Source organism: Camponotus vicinus, unplaced genomic scaffold (genome assembly GCF_025532165.1).
Source record: "Camponotus vicinus isolate PSW18456_S1 unplaced genomic scaffold, iyCamVici1.0 SCAF_3, whole genome shotgun sequence".
NCBI classification, from domain to species: Eukaryota; Metazoa; Arthropoda; class Insecta; order Hymenoptera; family Formicidae; genus Camponotus; species Camponotus vicinus.
This window is the reverse complement of record NW_028141967.1, coordinates 4,673,589-4,693,574: the sequence shown is the minus strand read 5'-3', so window position 1 is coordinate 4,693,574 and position 19,986 is coordinate 4,673,589. Positions and strand designations below refer to the sequence as shown.

The 19,986-nt window shown below is 32.0% G+C and overlaps 2 protein-coding genes and 1 long non-coding RNA gene across 5 annotated transcripts in view; 2 read left to right on the top strand and 1 right to left on the bottom strand.

Moving 5' to 3' along the window:
• The window catches only part of Nlg3 (Neuroligin 3), a 165,814-nt gene extending 161,254 nt beyond the window's left edge, over positions 1 to 4,560 (top strand). For both annotated transcript variants that reach the window (XM_083093247.1, XM_083093246.1), the window contains 4 exons: positions 875 to 1,026; positions 1,126 to 1,244; positions 1,456 to 1,589; positions 1,706 to 4,560. In XM_083093247.1, coding sequence (XP_082949373.1) covers positions 875 to 1,026; positions 1,126 to 1,244; positions 1,456 to 1,589; positions 1,706 to 2,287 — 987 coding nt within the window. In that variant the 3' untranslated portion in view covers positions 2,288 to 4,560. The remainder of the gene's footprint in view (positions 1 to 874; positions 1,027 to 1,125; positions 1,245 to 1,455; positions 1,590 to 1,705) is intronic.
• A 348-nt stretch (positions 4,561 to 4,908) lies between these two features.
• Positions 4,909 to 18,375, bottom strand: Rab6 (RAS oncogene family member Rab6). Of its 2 annotated transcripts, none has more exons than XM_083093351.1 (6): positions 18,035 to 18,375; positions 17,296 to 17,354; positions 15,387 to 15,546; positions 14,679 to 14,884; positions 14,508 to 14,574; positions 4,909 to 10,296 (listed from the first exon to the last, which is right to left on the bottom strand). In XM_083093351.1, the coding sequence occupies exons 1-6, from the start codon at positions 18,102 to 18,104 to the stop codon at positions 10,223 to 10,225; spliced, it is 636 nt and encodes a 211-aa protein (XP_082949477.1). In that variant the 5' UTR covers positions 18,105 to 18,375; the 3' UTR covers positions 4,909 to 10,222. The 2 variants fall into 2 exon arrangements, with proteins under 2 accessions (XP_082949477.1, XP_082949478.1); XM_083093352.1 differs by lacking the exon at positions 4,909 to 10,296 and adding an exon at positions 10,709 to 13,870 and having other exon boundaries at positions 18,035 to 18,371.
• On the top strand, positions 17,816 to 19,105 carry LOC145968104 (uncharacterized). The gene is made up of 2 exons (XR_014437666.1): positions 17,816 to 18,515; positions 18,859 to 19,105. It is a non-coding gene; the product is annotated as an uncharacterized LOC145968104 (long non-coding RNA).
• Positions 19,106 to 19,986: the final 881 nt, after the last annotated feature.

Below are 19,986 nucleotides of genomic sequence, written 5' to 3'. Positions count from 1 at the left end.
TGACAATGCAACGCGGACGTGTTTCTTACTCGTACACCGTGGGACGAATCGAGATATTCCTGTGACGTGCTTTCAAAAAAAAACTCTGTCCGCGCCGGGTCTGCAATCCCGCGAAATTAATAACTTATACGGGGCGAATAGTAAAACGCGGACCGTTGTAATATATCGACGCGCGTTAATTTGCGGAAGCGTAATTACTTCCCGATTAACGAATGACGATTTAATTACAACTTGATTATATTGCTGTTGCTCAATAATCGCGAACGCCGCAACGATGAATTGCCGTTAACACGTGGACCCATCAATTTGATATTACTCGGTAATCGTTGTTCCATTATTTCGTATTTCAGTCCGACCTCGGAGTGAAACACGGCTCTAAAAGTGCGAGCTCGCGTGATTCGAATTTTTCGAGGCCATCCTACGCTCGGGTTAAAATGGACGCGCAAACGTCAGCTCGGTGAAGAATCGGTCGAGGCATTTTTAGAATCTCAACGGGACCCCGATAGATTCCACGAGTGCTTTCGTATGATCGAGCGCGAAAGAGAGGACTCTCGGAGAAATTCTTTTGAATTCCGCGGTCGGTCCAGTCCGGTCAACGCCTCGGTTGAACCAGTCGATTTGAGCCTTTAAACGCGAAGAGTTATCTCTAATAACTCGACTAAGAGATACTTCACCCTAGACACCCTTGAAAGAATGCATTAGATTAGAATGTATTAGATTAAAATGTAGGGAAATTAAATTCCTACTTTTTTAGGTTAGGTTTCTATTTTTTAGGTTAAGTTTTTATTTTCTATTTATGTCTATAAATTAAATTTTACCTGTTTATATTTTTACATCTTACATAAAATAATTCTAATCAATCACTGTTATATAGAGGCCGGGATGTATTCACGGAGAGGAGCTGCCATATTTTTTCGGGGCGCCCCTAGTAGGTGGCTTGTCCCACTGGCCGAAGAATTATACCAGGTCCGAGATAGCGCTCTCCGAGAGCATGATACTTTATCTGACAAACTTCGCACGCACCGGGTAAGTCGTAAAATAAACTATAAAAAGTGACGCCCGCAAAATACGATAAAAGCTTGACCGAGGCGTTATTATTATATAATGATCGTTTCCGACCGACAGGAATCCTAACGAGGGTACTCCCGATCCTGGACCCCTCGGCTCCAGACCGGAAAGGACCAAGGTCAAGAATATCGATTGGATCGCCTACGAGGCCGTCCACAAGAAATATCTTAGCATAGGTCAGCCTTTAGTCCTAGATATTTCACCTTCATTTATATCTTTTTTTATCTCATAAAGTGCTCTTTTATCGCGCGTGTTATTTATTTATTAAAAAAGTTTATTGATGTATCAAGTATTCTTTTTAGAAATGTATACTTTAATATCAAGAAATTTTTAATGTATTTATATTAAAAGTTTTGATTAGAAAGTCATAGTCTGTCGATTTTGTAGAACTCAACAAGTCGAAGTTGAAGAATCACTACAGGGCGCATCGCCTCTCTTTTTGGCTAAACCTAGTGCCCGACCTTCATAAACCCGGCTCAGACGACGTTCCTAGATCGCATCATCTGCTCGATGCCGAACAGGTACAATCAAAATAATTATTCATTAATAAAAGGATAAAAGTGATTATTTATTAATTAGACATATTAAACAAGTGAATCCGATTGGATTCAAATTCTGAAAGAATCTTGTTCTCCAGGTGCCACCCAGATTCATCCAGAGACTGCCAACAACCGCGAGAACGACCACCTTGGAGGTAACTTCCATAGAAAAATCCTCGTCCAACGCGTCGACGGCCACGCCCAGCGACATAGCTTTCGAGGACACCACGGCGCAACCCGAGGACGGTTTCGCGGCTTATTCCACCGCCCTGAGCGTGACAATCGCGATCGGTTGCAGCCTGCTGATCCTGAACGTGCTCATCTTCGCCGGGGTGTATTATCAGCGGGACAAAAGCAACCATCAGCATCAGGGCTGCTCGAAGAAGCGCCAAGAGAACGGCCAGATGCCCAATAACATCTGCGGCGAGCTGGAGACCAAGACTGCCGAACGCCATCACATCCAGCACATACCGCCGCCGGAGTTCGCAGACCTCCAAAACAATACTTGTCACGTGCCTATGCCGCCCCCGCCGCCCAAGAACACGAAGCCCGGCAAACCCGGCCAGAATCTTATCATCAGTCCCAATCAACTTCAGCAGGAGAGCCTGGCCATGAGCGGCGCCGGGACCCTGAAAAAGGGACACAATCACCCCCAGGTTATGGAGGAGCTGAGGGTCTGACTCTAGGAGACGGCGCGGCCGATGAATTAATATTGGCCGCGAGGTAGATTAGAATCCAGAAATCGCCGATCGTCAAAAAATCGCTATTTCAAAATAAACTTCTCGTTATCAATCTGACAATGAACGTCAGCAGGACCCTAAAGATGGGACACGATCGTTTTTTTTTCCGGTGACGATGAGCCGAGAATTGGATACCAAAACTTTTAGATTAAGCTTCTGAAACCGTCGAGGGTTGGAAAATCACTTTGAAGTTACTCGTCATCGGTCTAACTGCGAATGGAACCCTCAAGGAAGATATGACGAGGAGATTAAGATCCCAAAACAAGATCTGGAGTCAAAATGAGAGATCACTCGGATAATAGTGTTCTCCTGTGACACTCGACGGCGAACGGGACGACTCTTTAAGGTTTTTCTCGAGGCGATCGTGACTTGGTCGATAGATAGGAAGTGATAAAGGGAAGAGAGAGTGAGTGAAGAATGATCCTTCGTTGTTATGCGAGAAGTACGTGTTAGTGTGCGGCGGCGTAGCTGAAATTTTGTGCCCGGAAGTCAAATCCGCGCTATAGGCTTTTGTATAGAGCCAGAAAAGACTCCGGGATCCCGAAAGATTCGGGTCCGGAAGCGTTGCTTCCGTTCGCTATGCCCCTGTCTTAGTGGCTATACTGTTATCGTTTTCTACCTTTCGAATTTGTGCGACCAACTGCCGAAATCACGTAGTCTTTGATGGAATATCTGCGTTAAATAGGACTCTTCATCTTCGAGGGAAGAGAATTTTCGAGTAAACTTTCCAAGAATGATTACAAAAATGTTCATGCATCCAATCAACGTTAATTTTTAACTAATGTAACACGCGAGCTGTTCAATTACCTTCTTCGAGTTTTGTCTCTACACATTTTCATAAATGTTACTTGATTTTATTTTTTTATTTCACTTTATCTTATTTTTGTGTATTTCATTTATCTTATTTTAATTAAACCCATTAATTTTATTTTTAGTATCGTATTTAAAGATTCAAATATTATTACTAAAAATTAATATTATCCCTTCTCCTTTAAATTTTAATTTTAATTAATCTTCTAATTATTTTAACGAAAATTAATAATATTTAGGCAACGTATTTTTATTTTATCTTCTCTCTCTTTCATTATCTTTCCACATAATATAGACTGAAGGTTCGAGTCGATTTGAGTCGTGCCGATACTGTCCTCGTTCTTCCGAGTGATAATGATCATAATAATGATTCGAGTCGCTGCCACGATTTATTTCTACGACGTCGATCGTTCAAATGCTCAATTAAAATCTGAATTAACCCTTTCCTTCTCAACTCAACGACCATTTAATTCGACATTTTCACCAGAAATAAGTTTGCCTTTAGCACTGCAGAAATTTTATTAATTTGCAATAGAACAATTTTGTCTCTAATTATTACAAGGCGATATTCCGTTACCTTTCTTTCGTTACGAGGCAAATTATGAAGCTAAATGAGCCTTGCAGAACAGAAGGAACAATTATCTGAGAATAAAAGGGTTAAGCGGACGATCGCGCATCAATCGAACAATCTTTTTTACAGAGTAAGAGTAAAAGGAAGTCAAAATGGTCTACGGTACTCAACAGTACATACTGCCAAACGATCGTGAAAAAGTCGAGGAAAAATTGCAGATCGTTGAATGGAAAATCGCGATTAGTCAAAATTCTCGAGGACGAAAGCTACTGCGATGCAGGGAAAAAAAGGCGTTTTATAAAAATAGAGCAATTGCAAATTTAATCAATCCTTCTCCTCTTTCAGATGTAAACGTTTCCGAAACACTGTGCGAGGCGGGCATTCGCATAAGAATTAACTAGAGATCACTTCATAAGAATTAGAGTTATTACCATCATACAAACTTTATTGGATCATCATTTCTTTAAGTATTGTAATTTTATTAATAGTCATCGGTTTCATACTATTTTCAAATTTATTTATATTAAAAGAGAGAGAGATTAAATTTGGAGTTGTCCAATTTTTCATGGATTAACGAAAGGTTTCTCACAAATCTACGGCGACAGACTGCTGAAGGGACTTTCCGAGCGCAATTTTGACTGTAAATAAAGATTATTTAAGCTTAAGTCTGTCGCTGACGCGCTGTTAACGAGCACCGAGGAGCTCGGGAATAGCACCGATTGTAATAATATTGCACGTCGACGAAAGAGAAACGGTATGTCAGCGTAGTCGGAAGCACACTGGACGTAATTTTAAATTTGTATATAATTGACATTACAATAAACTATATAATAAACTATCCATTTTGTCTTAATCCAATCTTTCCTGAAAATCAAACATCAGTTCATGAAAGAGTCAATATCAATCTGTCATTAGTTATTCTTTAAAAAGGAATCAATAACAATCTGTCATTAATTATTCTTTAAAAAATAAATTAAATATAATAATAAAATTTAAATATAATAATTTAAATATAAATTAAAATATATTATTAATATACGAAAAATGTTTAAGATAGATCATTCGAGTACATCTCATAATGTAAAATAATATATCCTTTACTTGGAATAAGTAGAGTTTTGATGGAGATATTTTTAGGAATCTTGGAGATTTTTGACAAAGTTTAAAAATGTGCGCATAATTTTTTGATGAACATAAAATTTTATTCGCTCATTCATTAAAGCTCTACGCGACATACATGATATGATAAGTTTGCGAAACTTTGTCCGCGAACCTCGATTCGGACTAACACGAGGCTTTATCTAAGACACAAGGTACAAAAAGATGGGGTTGATTCCTTTCCCTTTGACAAACGAACCTTACGACCAGAGACGCTCTCAATTTGCTTTTACAATGGCAGTTAAAAGCGAATGCTACCATTCTTTCTCCCTCGCTTTTCTTTGAAACTCTTCACGAGATAGGAATCTCCGCTCTCGAGATTGTTAATTAAAAACATTGATGTACACTGTGAGTAATTTGACACATACAAATTAAATAGAAATTAGATACGTAAAAATAAAGAATACTTAAAATAAAATAAAAATAGAAAAATAAATTAAAAATAAAGAATACTTAAAATAAAATAAGAATACACATAAAATAAAATAAAAATAAAATAAAATAAAAATAAAATTAAGTAAAAATTAAATATAAATTAGATATAATATAAAGCTATATAGAAATTAAAGAGAAATTACATAATATAAAGATACATCAAAATTAAATGGAAATTAAATAATATAAAGATTTAAATGCAAATAAATAAATTATTAAAACTTGAAATTAGTGGTGAGAGGGACAGCGTATTTATCTTGTGATACATAAAATATTAACACACACACATACAAGATTCACATTTAAGTATTTGTAAATTAAATTTTTATTTTTATTATTATTATGAATTTTAAATTAACTGCAACTTTATTTCATGTAACTCCAATAATTGGCGAAAATGTTTATCGATTATTTCAAAAGTATTATATGCGATATTATACGAAGAACAAAATATATTGGTCACTTCTTGAAATAATTATCAGTCATCTTTGTTCCTCTGATCGTGATTCGTTTACAAAAAGAAATGTTTATATCCACACAAAATCTGTTGCTATCCTTGTTTTCTACTTTATAATAATATAATCTGCGTATATGTTACAACTACGTAGCACGAAAGCTGAAACGATAATCCGTTGCTACTCGATTTCGTCTTATGATGTTATAGTAAACAAAACATAACAAAATCGTTCAAAAACAATAACCACTCCTCCTCATATCATTATAAGGAAGAAAGATTATATTGAAATATTTATATGTTTATATATCCTTATATAATATACAATAAGAATCGTAAATGCACTTGAGGCTTCGTTCTAGTCGGAACGTTCGTTTTTAATTATCCCGATTTAATTAGTCTAATGAAAGCTGCTTCTATCAAGTTTCTTTCAATACTATATCAGATATTAAATAATGATATTAAATAATGAAATTAAATAATGATATTAATATTAAATATTGATACTAACGTTGCATAAGAATAATATAAATATATTAAATAATAATATTGATATTAATAATAAATAATATTATTATTTAATCATGTAAATAATATTATTGATATTAATATTAAATAATAATGTCTTGATGTAAAATATTAATATAGATATCAAATGAAATCCGTTAATCCTCTATAACAATAAATATAAATAAAAAAATTTACTAATTTTATAGTTTCTTAATATTTATATAATATATAAGTTCTATAATATTTAAGTTTAAAAAATTTAACTAATTGTTCAAATTAAATTGTTTAAATGAAAAAAGAAATACTTAATATTAAATATTTCTTAATTATACGATTGTTTGCCGAAAAGACAAACATTTAACGGCAGTTGAATATCAATTAATCAATGAGCAATTTAAGTGGCTGTCCGATTCGTTACTCGACGACCATTTCGACTAGATCGGCACATACATCGGTTTACTCATCAATTACGTTACATATGAAAGACATTGCCCGCAACTTTTTCGGTTCTACCAGTTTTTTGATTTTTTTTAGGTTTCTATCGCGAATATTATACGTTTATTAACCATTGCATAAAAATCGTACATTACATTTCATTCTTAAAGAACTTATATATCTATATGTAAATATTTGCAAATTTATATAAACTCAATAGATTTGTTAATTGATTTCATATTTCTGTTTTTTTTCTTTTGCGGTTTTGAATTATTACGGACAAATGTCTTTTGCTGAATGAATTAAATAGGGATCTAAAAATAATTATACCTTTTAAATTTAAAAAAATTTGGAAAATATTTCTTCGAGATTTAAATGAAAAATTTGAACCCTCCTGAAAAATAATTAATTGCAGACTTTTCAATTTAAAAATATATTTTCGAAATATAATAATGTGATTCTTAATAAACTCCTTCAATAAAAATTAAGAACTTTAACATATTTATGAGAAAAATTAATTAATTAATTAATTAATATGTAATATTATTTTATTATATATTAATTAATTTTCATATCATTATAAAATAATAGTGGAACTAATTGATGGTGAGATGATTGATTGATTCGTGAACATTGGATCATTATATTATATTTGTGCTAAAACAAATCATAATCACAGTAACATACAAATTTAACATACACACGGGTGATGATTACGATGAAGCTTCGCGTGAAAGTAACTGAGTTTTCACATCGTTCCTAATTTAATCGTGAAACTTGCTAGATTCGTCCTCGGATGTGTTGCCTCGAAATAGTGCTCGAAAAAACCCATCTCGCGATACATACTCAATATTGCTGTGCGATAATGTCGGATTAACGCTACACGACACGTTATATAGGAGCTGGCTAGAGAAACATTTTAACGCGTCTATCCATTTGCACTATATAAACTTTTTTAATTTCCAAAAATTTTTTGAATTTATATGTTATATAAATATTTTCAAAATTTGCCCCATCACTAAAGAGCTCCTAAAAATTTTTATTTTTTACAATTGAGAATTTTTTACACTTGAGAACAAAAAAAATCCTTTCTCTTTGCAACAAATTAATTCTTATTCTTCACTCTAAGTCAATTAATTATCTTATTTTAATTTTGTAATCCTACATTTATGAAATTTTATTACATTTTCTAACTACACAGGAAAATAAATATATGCTACTAAATAATATAAAAAATATATGTATACATTTCATATCTTATTTAAAATAATAATAAAATCTATCAGGATTAGACGATCTTCGAGTGCAAAGGGATAGATACATTGCTACAGGATTTGTAAAGATCTCGCATCAAGCACGGCTAATAATTTATTTCCCCGACAAGCCTCGATTAATCATTTTCTAGAGAAATATTCGACGAGTGTTTACGTTTGGCGTAGCGTAGGCATTTCTCTTTGTACAAACGGCCAAACATTACGAATAATCCCAATTTAATTTAATAATTTCTGAAATTTTACTGAAATTTATTAAAACTAATTTAGACGTACTTTATATTTACATATGTATATATCATGTTTATTATTAATTAATCGTGTTTAAAAAACCTGAATTTATAGATATTAATAATCTAAATTCGCATACACCTCTATATATAATTTTAAACTGAAAGTTATTAATAATTTAAATTTCTAAATTTAATTATTCACATAATTCAAATGTGAATTAATAACTTGTCATTTTCCCAGACAATTTGTGTGTTCTTGCATCATCTTTCCCGGGGTGGAAATTTAAAAGTTTGATGTTCGGGATATTATTAAGAAGAGATTTCGAAGAAGGCGACGGCCTAGAATAGAATAAAAAAGGATCGAGTTGAGTGAGTTTGGTCGTTTGTGCACACTTGCGTATCCACCGTCGGCCTACAGACTTGAATCTCGTTATCAAGTAGAGTCGCTTATTATCAAGAGATATTGAAAAACGTCTATAAAGATTCGTAATACACGGTACATTAGAAATATATCCTCCAACAAACAACACCTCGCTTCGATAAACGTGCTGTCTTTGAGAAACTCGCGAACTCATCGTAATTAGCTTAGTGTAGCGACTTAATTAACTCCACCAAGGATGATTACTTTCAATCATGCTTCCCTTGTGCTCTTTTCACCCTCCTTGCTTTAAGTACACAAACAAACTACCCTTTCGCAAGCTTCGGTGTTTTGTGCGCGTTTTTTTTCTTTTTTTTTTTAAGTTACAATACAGGATCTCCGAACGAAGAGTGTGCTTAAACTTGGAAGGATGTAGCAGTGATCTCCACATTAATCGCGGACCAAGTAAATTAATCCTTTCCCTACGGCGATTTTTAATCAAGCATAACGCTCCTGGTCTTTGATAAGGCAATTAATATTTTCTCTTTGCAATTTAAAGAAAATGATATGTTAACATTTTTTTACGAGAAAAATATATTAAAATTATTTTCTCTGATGTAATCCAATACATATTACATTATTTTCCTTAGAGTAAATTAATTTTGATTAATTTAATTTAATTTAATTTAAAGACTTGATTTATAGAATCCAATTTTAAATCAGAAATTGCATGGAATATTTTATTCTATTGTTATACTTTAATTATAATAATAAAAAATGTAAGATTATTAATAAAACATCCTTTCACAAAACAATTAATTTACCTCAATCAAAAATTTCATTCATAGGATTATGATCATTAAATTATTGCTATAGATAAAAGGCTAATCTCAAAGGTTTGAGGAGACACTTTTCGTAAGAATCGTGATATGTAGAAGCCGAAAGATGTTACTTGAAAATTCATAAAAAATCGCCACTGCATGATACTTTAGCCCTTCAACCCTTTCGCGCCAATCAGTTAATTTATATTAAAATTACTGTAAATTTTATGTTAATAATAATATTCAATTTTCTTCTATAATAATTGGTTCCATAAGATCAATAATCTTTGTAAAACTATATATTAATTAATACGAAGCTGCAGTTGTAAAATAATAATTTACAATATTATATAAAATTATTAATTGATACAAAGTATATCACACGTGTAATTTTATTTCAACGGGAGAAAAATCGTTTTTTATAGAATGTATATAATTAGATGCGCGAAAGAAGAGGAGCTAATTTTCCGGAGAAGATAAAAGAGCAATAGACCTTACGTGGGTTTCGCGACTATCACCGTTTCAAGCTTAAACGTGGAAATACCCTGACGAGGGATGCGATCTCCTTTCTCTCGCACGAAGCCAACGCTCGAATGCAACGCAAGTAGCTAGTATTAGATAACGCTCGAGTTCGTCTAGTAGCACTTGAAACGATACTTAGAGCCCGAGATCGGCGACGAGGGGCCCCCTGTTCCCTTAACGACGTCAGAAGAAGCCAGCAACGTCTCTCAATGGTATGGTGATTCGTGCCGGGAGATTGACTGCGATTTTCCCGCTCTCTTCTCTTCCCTTCTTTTTCGGCAGAGACGCTGAAGCTCCCTAGCAGATGCAACCGCTCTCGCCCTCCGACTCGGAGCCGTTCTGCATCGGCGATTGATTCTGCAAGTCGACAGCTGTTTTTTGTGTGTTAAGGCGTGCTGCGTTTTTCAACTTGCGTTCTCATCAACTGACAATTTAAACTCTTCCTCGACGCGTTTCTCCCAAAATTTACCAATTAAATCAAATATATATACATATACATATAAACATTCAAGAGAACTAACCCAGCGAACACTAAATAACAGTTATATAATTGTTAGTTATAATTTCCCACTCAGCAATATAACTGTTACATGTTATGTAACTGTTACATAACATGTAATAGTTATATTGCTGAGTGGGAAATTACAACAGTTATATAAATGTTACTTGGTGTTTGCTGGGAATTAAATCATGTACTCTAAATAATCTTAAATAAGTGTCATGTTTGTAACGTGCCAAAGGAAATTGTATTTCGAGAAATAAACTGTCGGAGAACTAATGCAATTTTTGCAATTTGGCAATATTATTGGTCAATAAATACATTATTGCATTTGATTGGTACTATTAAACTTAATTAATGCACGTTGATGAGGCGTTACAATGAGCTCTTACAAACCAGATAAAGAGTACATACAGTGTAATCCTTAATGATACTATAATAATGACAAATTCCTTTCTAGTATCTATTAATCAAATCTCTAGATACTCTACTGATTATTCGATAATTATCGCTGCCAAATGGATATAATTAATTTTTCCTTTTGATTTTTAATTTAATTATTAATACCTCTCATCAGAGCACACAGATTTGATATTATTACAATATCGCGAGTTAATTTCTATCAAAGCTAAAAGATGCGACAATCGAGAAGTGTATAAAAGTTAAAAACGGGACGGAGAATATTTTCTAGCGCTACTTATTATGTGAATTTCTTTAGATATTGAATCACTTGTAAAAAAAGATACTGCAAGAATAAAACAATTAAATATATATTATAAAATTAATATAAAATTTGATTAGAATCTAATTAAAATTTATTCAGACATCAAAAATTTCAATTTAATATTTAAAATTAATTTCTTGTCAATCAAAATATATTCTCAACTCAAATTTAATATAAATTAAATAAATAAATGAATATTTTCTTAGATTCTTAAAAAAATCACTTTTTATCAAAATTATTAAAATTGATATTAAAAACTTTGTCTTGTAAGTTTATCTTATAAGCCTTGTTTGATAATTATGCTTAATAATCTTTTTGAGTATTTGAATTTTAGAAAAAAATTAATTAAATGAAAAATCAGAAAGCCAAGCAAAAGCAAAAATTAATAAATTGAAATAAATTTTTAAAATTAAACTCTATTCTCTCTCTTAGGAGAGATAAATTAAAGAATAAAAAGAAAATATGAGACGAACAAAGAGGACAGGAGGAAAAATAAAAAAGCCATGGACGAAAAACCAATATAAGAAATAATAAGAAATAATAAAGTTTGATAAAATTTCTCTTTTATATTATTAAGTTTAGGTTTCTTTTTACATAAAATAAAATATTACAGTTAATGGAGAAATTATAGACAAAAAAGATAATAAGACCAATTAACCTCTTAAAAATAAAAAATCTTTTTTATATATACATCTTAAATTTTTTATTTAGAATTTTTATATGTAATTTCAAACAAAAGATTTTTTCTCGTCTTTTTTAAAAAAAAAAATATGTCAGTCTAAAAAGAATATATAAATAATAAATCATCGAAAGAATATTTAATTTAAGTTTTCGGATAAATATGTGAAACTGTACAAGATTGTCATTTATACTACGTACTCTTAAAATATTTGTAGAAAAGAGATATAGTTAGCTGCTAATTAATTATCCACAAATTTTATAGAAAAATTTCTCTTAAATATCTTCTCTCTTTCTTTTCTTTCCTTTGTTTCCTTTCTTTTCTTGTCTTTTATTAATTCGTTAACAGATTTAGATTTAGTTTGATGAGAAAAATGTTAATACATTGAGTTTTAGTCATATCTTTTTCTAACATTAAATAGAGCGAAGATTTATAAATTATTTAGCTATCAGAACTTGATCTTTTATTGAAAAATGTAATTTTATCATCTCGAGGGAGGACTGCATTTACGCAACATGTTTACTATATACTCTCCAAATTAATGCAAATGTCGCTAAATGCAAATTGCAGCTGTCTTATTTTCTTTTATTGCAACCATGTTGGACAATTAATAATATCTCGTTCCTAGAAACGATGATATACAAGGATACGACAAATGCCATTTTCCTATCATTTGTTTAAATGTGAATTTGAGCAACTATCGATTTAATTGATATTTAATTACACGGTAAAAAAATACTGTACGATATTGAACAATCTATATTAACAAGCGAAATAAACTTAGGTAAACTTTGAGACCTTAATCAGGGCATGTATTAAACCTCCTAGCTTTGATTTATACTTGATGAGAAAAATATTATAATAGAATTGAAAAAAAATAAAATAAAATGAAATTTTACGACTCGCATAAAATTTTTTTAATTTGCCTTTGTTTTATAAAATACGTAATAGATACAGCATTCCTCTTGTCCAAAAATATATGAAGCATCAAACTAATAAGCTCTTAAATTAAATGCGCAATTTATTTTTATATAATTTAATTTCCAAAATTTAAATGATTTAATTATAATACTTACGTTAAAACAATTTTAATCATAGTAGCAATCAAATATAAAAAATTGCCTTCTAATTTACCTTTCAATTTAAAGATCGGCTAATATAGCTTCTTTTGCAATCTGTTAAAGATGCCCCATAATTCTGGCCAAGAGCTTAATCTGGTAATCGCTGATAGTCAAAGCCGTGAGGGTTAACAGTCCTTTCTACGATCCGCTAGCATACGAAAACATGTCATTGTGTAAAAGCAGTCTTAAGCTATTGTGTGTGAAACTATTTTTCTCATTTTAATAAGAATCGTTGCTGCTTCAGTGCACGTAGCCTTCCACAAGTTTTCCGACTCTGCGAAAAAGCACAAAGGCCAAATACAATCGATACCCTAACGCCTAAGAGTCATTAACTTATAAGTTAACTTAGCTCCGTGTCTTGTCTACCAATCAGGGCATCGAACGGAAATAGAATAATATGTTTCTTCGAATTACCTCGAAGGAAAGTAAATTAATAAATTAATAATATTAAAATATTATTTATATATTATAATAAACTTATATGTGTTTCCTATAAGGAAATTTCTTAAATGGAATTTCTCGATTTTTTCGAAGAAATAATATTGTTGAGTAAATAATAATATATTAATATTATTACACATTGTTAATATCTGTAATATCTATAATTATAATATATATACATGTGATAATATTAATATATCTTAATATTTACTTATATATAATTGCTTGCTTAAAAAAATCGAAAAATTAAACCTTTCTCAAGAATTTCCTTTGAAAATCAATTTATATTCTCTCGAAAGAGGTTCCCAAACCGTTCCAAAACAATCTGGGACGATTCGGGCCCTGGTCGAAACTTAACAAAGGCCCCTTTCGATTCGATTCGATACCCTGCTACCGTACAGGCCGACGACGACTTAGCATGCACAACTGCTCTCCGAGGCTTTCAGTTCGATTGGAGTGTCCTTGAGCACTACCTCTTGCACTACGGATTAAAAAACGTATTAAGGAAAACATAAAAGTCTAACACAAACAAATGGAAGATCCGATAAATCGCCAAATAAATCCAGTTCAGAAATTAAGAGCGAGAAATTGAAATGAATGGCTAACGAGTCCTTTCCAAAAATGTGAGAAATTTAAGAATTAAGAAACATTAGTTTTTTTCGAGTTAAAGAAATTAAGAAGAAACATAAAGATACATTTAATGTCTACCAAGAAATCAGAAGATATTATTAATGAAGAGATTAGAATACAAGTTAATGAAAATTAAATGTTTGATGCGTCTCTTTTCCCCCAAAAAAATATTAAATAAATATAAACATGTATAACGCGCGACAAAAACTTCATATCCAATGTCCTGAAAAGAAGTACTGATAATTATGATTAATTAATTAAAAAATAAAAACTTGCAACATATTAATAAGAAGCAACTCGTGTTACCTCGAATCATGAGTCGAAGTCATGAATGAAAAGGTACGATAGTAATAAAATGCAAGATATTTTCAAGGCAATAATGGATGAGATGGAACTTATGTACACGTGAAGTGAGAGAAGTCGCCGCAAACGTTCCTGCAAATGTGTCATGCAAATTGCGTGCAGTAAGTATCTTACGCAAAGGATACTGTCTTCGGGTGGCTTGTTTTCGGTGGAGTCCATACCCGGCAAAGCCGCCGCTACTCTTCTAAATAGCTAGAATAATTAAAAAATAATGATAATTTTCCTCGCTCCTTCACATCATCGAGAAAAATTTTCCCGTACATGAAGCATAAACAAAAAAGGAATAAAATCATTACCTGCTTCACGTTGTAGCCAGCCTTAGCACTAGTTTCGATAAACATCACATTTAATTCCTTCGCTTTCCGCTCGCCCTCCTCCGTCGAAACTTGCCTCTTATCACTCAAATCTGTTTTATTGCCCACTAGCATAATTATCACATCACTTCCTCTTTCAGTCCGCACATCGTCTATCCACTTGGATGTTTGATGAAACGAATTGGCGTCTGACAAACGTGCAATCTTAATTCTTTATCATTCATCTATCAGGTAGTAACTAACAGCGTTTGCCAGCAGCCATTTATGTCATTGTTATTACATATATTTCTAATTAATGTAAAATAAATAAATGTATGTTGAAATAGATTGTAAGAAAAATAAAAATATTCTTTTAAATAAAAAGAATTACAAATTAAAAAAAAGGATCCAGAAAGATTAAAAATTAAGAAGGATTAAAAATTAAGAAAAGAAATTAAGAAAAAGAATTCAGAAAGATTTTCAGAGAGATGAAATTAAAAAATCAAAGCTTTGACTTAAAAAAATTTTATAAATAAAATTATATAAAATAAATAATAAATTATATAAAATAAATCTTTTGAAATAAATAATAAATAAGGGATTAAAAAGTGTATGTACTATTCGAGAAAAGTATAGTCAAACGTCAAACTCGAGACTGCTGGCAAACACAGTTTTCTAAGACACTGAATTTCTTATATACTTGATGCTTACTAGTAATATCATAAACAACGACAGCGACTGTGGAGTCTCTGATGTAACTAGGTATCAAAGAACGGAACCGTTCCTGGCCCGCTGTATCCCACAGCTGTAGTCTGACAGTTCTGTCCTCGAGATACATAGTTTTGCTTAAGAAGTCTATACCTATCGTAGCCTGCAACATATCGGTGTCACGATATATATTAAAAATTATTCAATTAATCACATAAAATACGAACAAAAATGCAAACAAATCGAGCTCATTTTTGAAAATTAAGAGAAAAATTGTAAAATTCCATTAAGATCAAATATTTAAAATTTAAAATAATAACGATTAAAAATAATAACAACACAGATATTGATAAAATAACTCGCAAACAGGATACCATGTCAAGTATATGAATTTTCAAGAACATTAATTAATAATATAATATTTTAATTGATAATTAATTTTAGTTTTCCAATTAATAATACAAATAACTAATATAATAATATATGATTAATTATTATATTGATCATATATTATAGAAATTGTTTATTAAAGCATAATTAATAATCATATATTTCTGTTTTCTTATATTTAATAATTACATACTAATATACTATAATCCACAAAACGTAATGTAATTTATTGTAAAAATGCATAAATAATAGAAAAAATAAATTATTAGCGTTCTGCAAATTTCTCCGTCTCTTTCTATCCTTGTCGATCAGAAAAAGTCGATATCTCGATTCCCTACTGCTTCTCCTGCTAGCATTAAGTCTATTCGTTCTAACTGTACTTTCTTACACTTTCTGCATTTGAAATATTCATAGTTACGTACTCTCTTAAAATGATATAAAAGGAAAACGAGCGAGAAATATTTAGAAAGCGCAATTGATACAGAAAGCGAACAACCCAAATTATCAACGTAATAAATTACATTTGACAGTCATTTAGATAGACGTATGCTTAAAAATTAATTTGATATGCTGCATTCACAATAAGTTGGAAAGAAAAAGAAAGCAGAATAAATCAAAGTCAAGCATTTCACATTTGATACAATTTCTTAGAATGCAAAAATTAATAGCGTGATTAAGGATACGGAAAAACTCAAAGGCATATTATAAATTTGTTCATGCAGAGCAAATAATTAAAAGATTTGAATTGATAAGTGATTATATTTATGTTATATACAATAAAAATCGGAGAAAAATTGAAAGCAAAAGAATACTCGCAATATTAATTGTATAAAAAAATATGCTTCCAAATAATAAATATTTAATAATAATAAAAATTTAATATTAATAAATATTTAATAATAAATTTAATAAATTTAATAATAAATTATAATAAATTCAATAGCACGGTATTCTTGGTTATTCCTTCTTATTTAAAAAAAAACTATGTCACTGGGACATTCCTAGATAACAATATTGCATGACAGTTTATAGACAAACATTATGGTCCTCATTCAATATAAAGTTTATCAGGATTGATAGCCGGTTTTATTATCACGACAAAGTAACGCGAATAAATGAGAACTTTAAACAGAACTTTAAACTTAATTACCAAAGAATTATCTCTCACATAAAAATCCATTTTTAGAAAAATCCAATATTATACGAATAAAATTAAATTAAAATTCCAGAAAAATTGGAATATAAATACAATACAATTTTTAAAAAAATTGATTGTAAAATTTAATAAAAAATATAGATATGAAATAAAAATTTAACAAGTATTTGCATGAAAAATTAAACATATTAGTGCATTTTCCTGTAAATTTAAAGCATAATTTGTACATAAACAGAATCTACAATTTTCCATATAAATCACATACAACATGCAATAAAAGAATTGACGAAAATTATGCAGATTTAAAACACTTAACAAGATTTATAAATTTAAAATTAAGGTGCGAATAAATAAATCGCTACATACCTGGTATGTGTTGTCAAAGCTGTCGTACATAAACCGTGTAATAAGTGACGTCTTCCCGACTGCAATAAAAAATTGCATGGCTCATTTATTCAATTCACATTTGCAACTTTAAATTCCTCTCAAACTTGCATCTCAAAATCCCACAGCTTTACGGCTTTATTTTAATTTTTAATTCCCAAGACTCTCGGGGGAAATTATCTTTCTGTCATAAATTTGCATCTTTCTTTCATTACGACTCACCGATTAAATCTTTATTTTATTAACAAAATTAATACCTAAAATTCCTCGCTATAATAATAACGATAATAGCTGTCGAGAGAGCGTTCAACTCGAAAAGGAGTCTCGTCGAGAGGCGCTTTAACCCATACAGCAACATTGCAATATTGCTGCAATGTTCTGTGCTGTAAAAATCCCCGCATTTAAATGCGCCTGTCAAGATGCGACCCGACGTACATTTACTCGATGGAGCATTTAAACGCTGAACGCGCGAGGTAAGCGAAATAAGGGTGAATTTAAAAGACGGCGACGCGTCGGGTGCCGTGTTATCGGCGGCGATGGAGAATATTGATCTATAACCTAGAAGGGCCATCGGGCGAAGGGTAGTCACCCCTCGATCGGGCCTGCTGGAACCGGGTCTCGCGTCCCACTTGGGAGGAGATCGATCCGTCTTCGGGGGAACACCGCGAACACGCGAACAAACACACACTTGTCAGCGGCACCGATACTGGCCGACACTCACCGCTCTGCTCGCCGAGAAAGACGAGCTTGAACTTCCGTAACGGGTTGCCGAAATCGCCCGAGGACGACATGTTTCTCGTCTCTCACGTCTCTCGCCTGAAGCGGATACTTTGGCAGGCCTCAAGTGGCTTCCGGAAACGACGCAGGCAACGATAACGCGCTCAATGGCCGGTTTGCCGAGTCATTTAAGCGATCAGCTGCGCCGGCTGATTCAACAGTCTTCTGGCTCTAGCTCTCTCTCGGGGTTCCACTCGGGCCCGACAGCTTGACAGCTCGCGACGCTAGCTTCGATGCCACTCCTTGCGGCCACGTTTAACCGGGAAGTGACGTAGCGACGACTGGAAAGCGAAGTGGAAAAGCGGCGCCACCGATTTCCGAGAAGGGAAAGTGAGTTTGGTGGAACAAAAGTGTGGGTTTCCATGTGAGCCGTGTTCCCCTGGACGGACCAATTGAGAATCGTTTCGAAGCCATAGACGTATAATGTATAGACTTCGTGTTTGAAAAAAGTTATACAAATTTTAGAACGAGACAACATGCTTTCGTGGTGTTAGTTTCTTTGTCTATCGATACCTAGAGTGGGGCAAAAATTCAATATGGCCACTGCGTTTGACATGTGGCTTGATCGACTTCTTTTCCCCACCACGAGTCGTTAGACAAAGAAGAAACTACCACGAACATAAGCTCTCTCTTTCTAAAATTTCATATTATCGAAGCAAAGTTTGTCCTCTTAAATTTCGCCGATTATTCTTAAATATTCGCTCAATATCTCTTTCTCATTTTTTCGTTAAGTTTTAATTTCGATGAAATTTTTTTTATCACATACAGAGAGGGGACTGAGAGGTATCATGGCCTACTTTTAAATGATACCTGAAAGCGATGCGCCTTCTGTGGAGATTAAAAGCGTGGACATGAACTACGAAGCCAGTATCCACGAATGTTCTCAGAGGATAACATATAATGTGCACAATTTCTGGTTTTGTTCCGTGCTATGTGCACGAAATGTCGGTAGCACCAGTTAATATGTATTAATTAATATATTAATATAATAAATAATTAATATGAATAAATAATATATTAATTTTGGTATCTCTCTTAGTCTGACTCTTCCCCTTCGACCTATTCGGCACGGGTAACCCTATCTGTAACTACGACCGATATTCATAGTCTTTTCATATTTAAGATCATCTTATACAAGTTTGAAAATGTTATATGACCGTTTCATTAGTCGAATGAAATCTTAAGCACTAGTTTCCGAATAGAAAATATAATACATACATAAAATATACATTACATAATTACATATTATACAGGGTGTCCGGAAAATCGCCCGCAGTACTTCGGGAAGTGACCCAAAAAGAAATTATTTAAATTTAAAATTTAAAAAAAATTTAAAAGGGATGCCAAGTGGACTATTTATTATGATTTTTTAACATAAAAGTGGCTATAACTCGGAAACGACTTATTTTCGGACCTACGTTTATATAGCTTTTTTCCTTCTTTTTGAGTCCCGAATCACTTCCCGAAGTACTGCGAGCGATTTTCCGGACACCTTGTGTATATATATATATATATATATATATATATATATATGTATTTTTTTTTTAATATAATATCTCTTAGTAAATTATATTAAAAAAAGAAGTGATATAATCCCCAAAAACTTACCTTTTTAAAAAAAGGTAAATAAAAGGCGCCAAGTTCATGCACTAATTGTATCCAACTGTCATATACTTGTCTACAAAAATAGTGATATAAAAAAATTGCGCCAACTAAAAATAAAAATTTGTACAAGATAAAGAAGTACAAGGAAGAAAACTTGTACAAGTTAAATAGAAATATTTTAATTGAAAACATTGTTATACAAAATGGTTGTTTTAATTTTCAAAAATAATACTAAAAAATTAAAAATTTATTTAAAAATTGAAAACTGAAAATTAATATAAAACAAAAAAG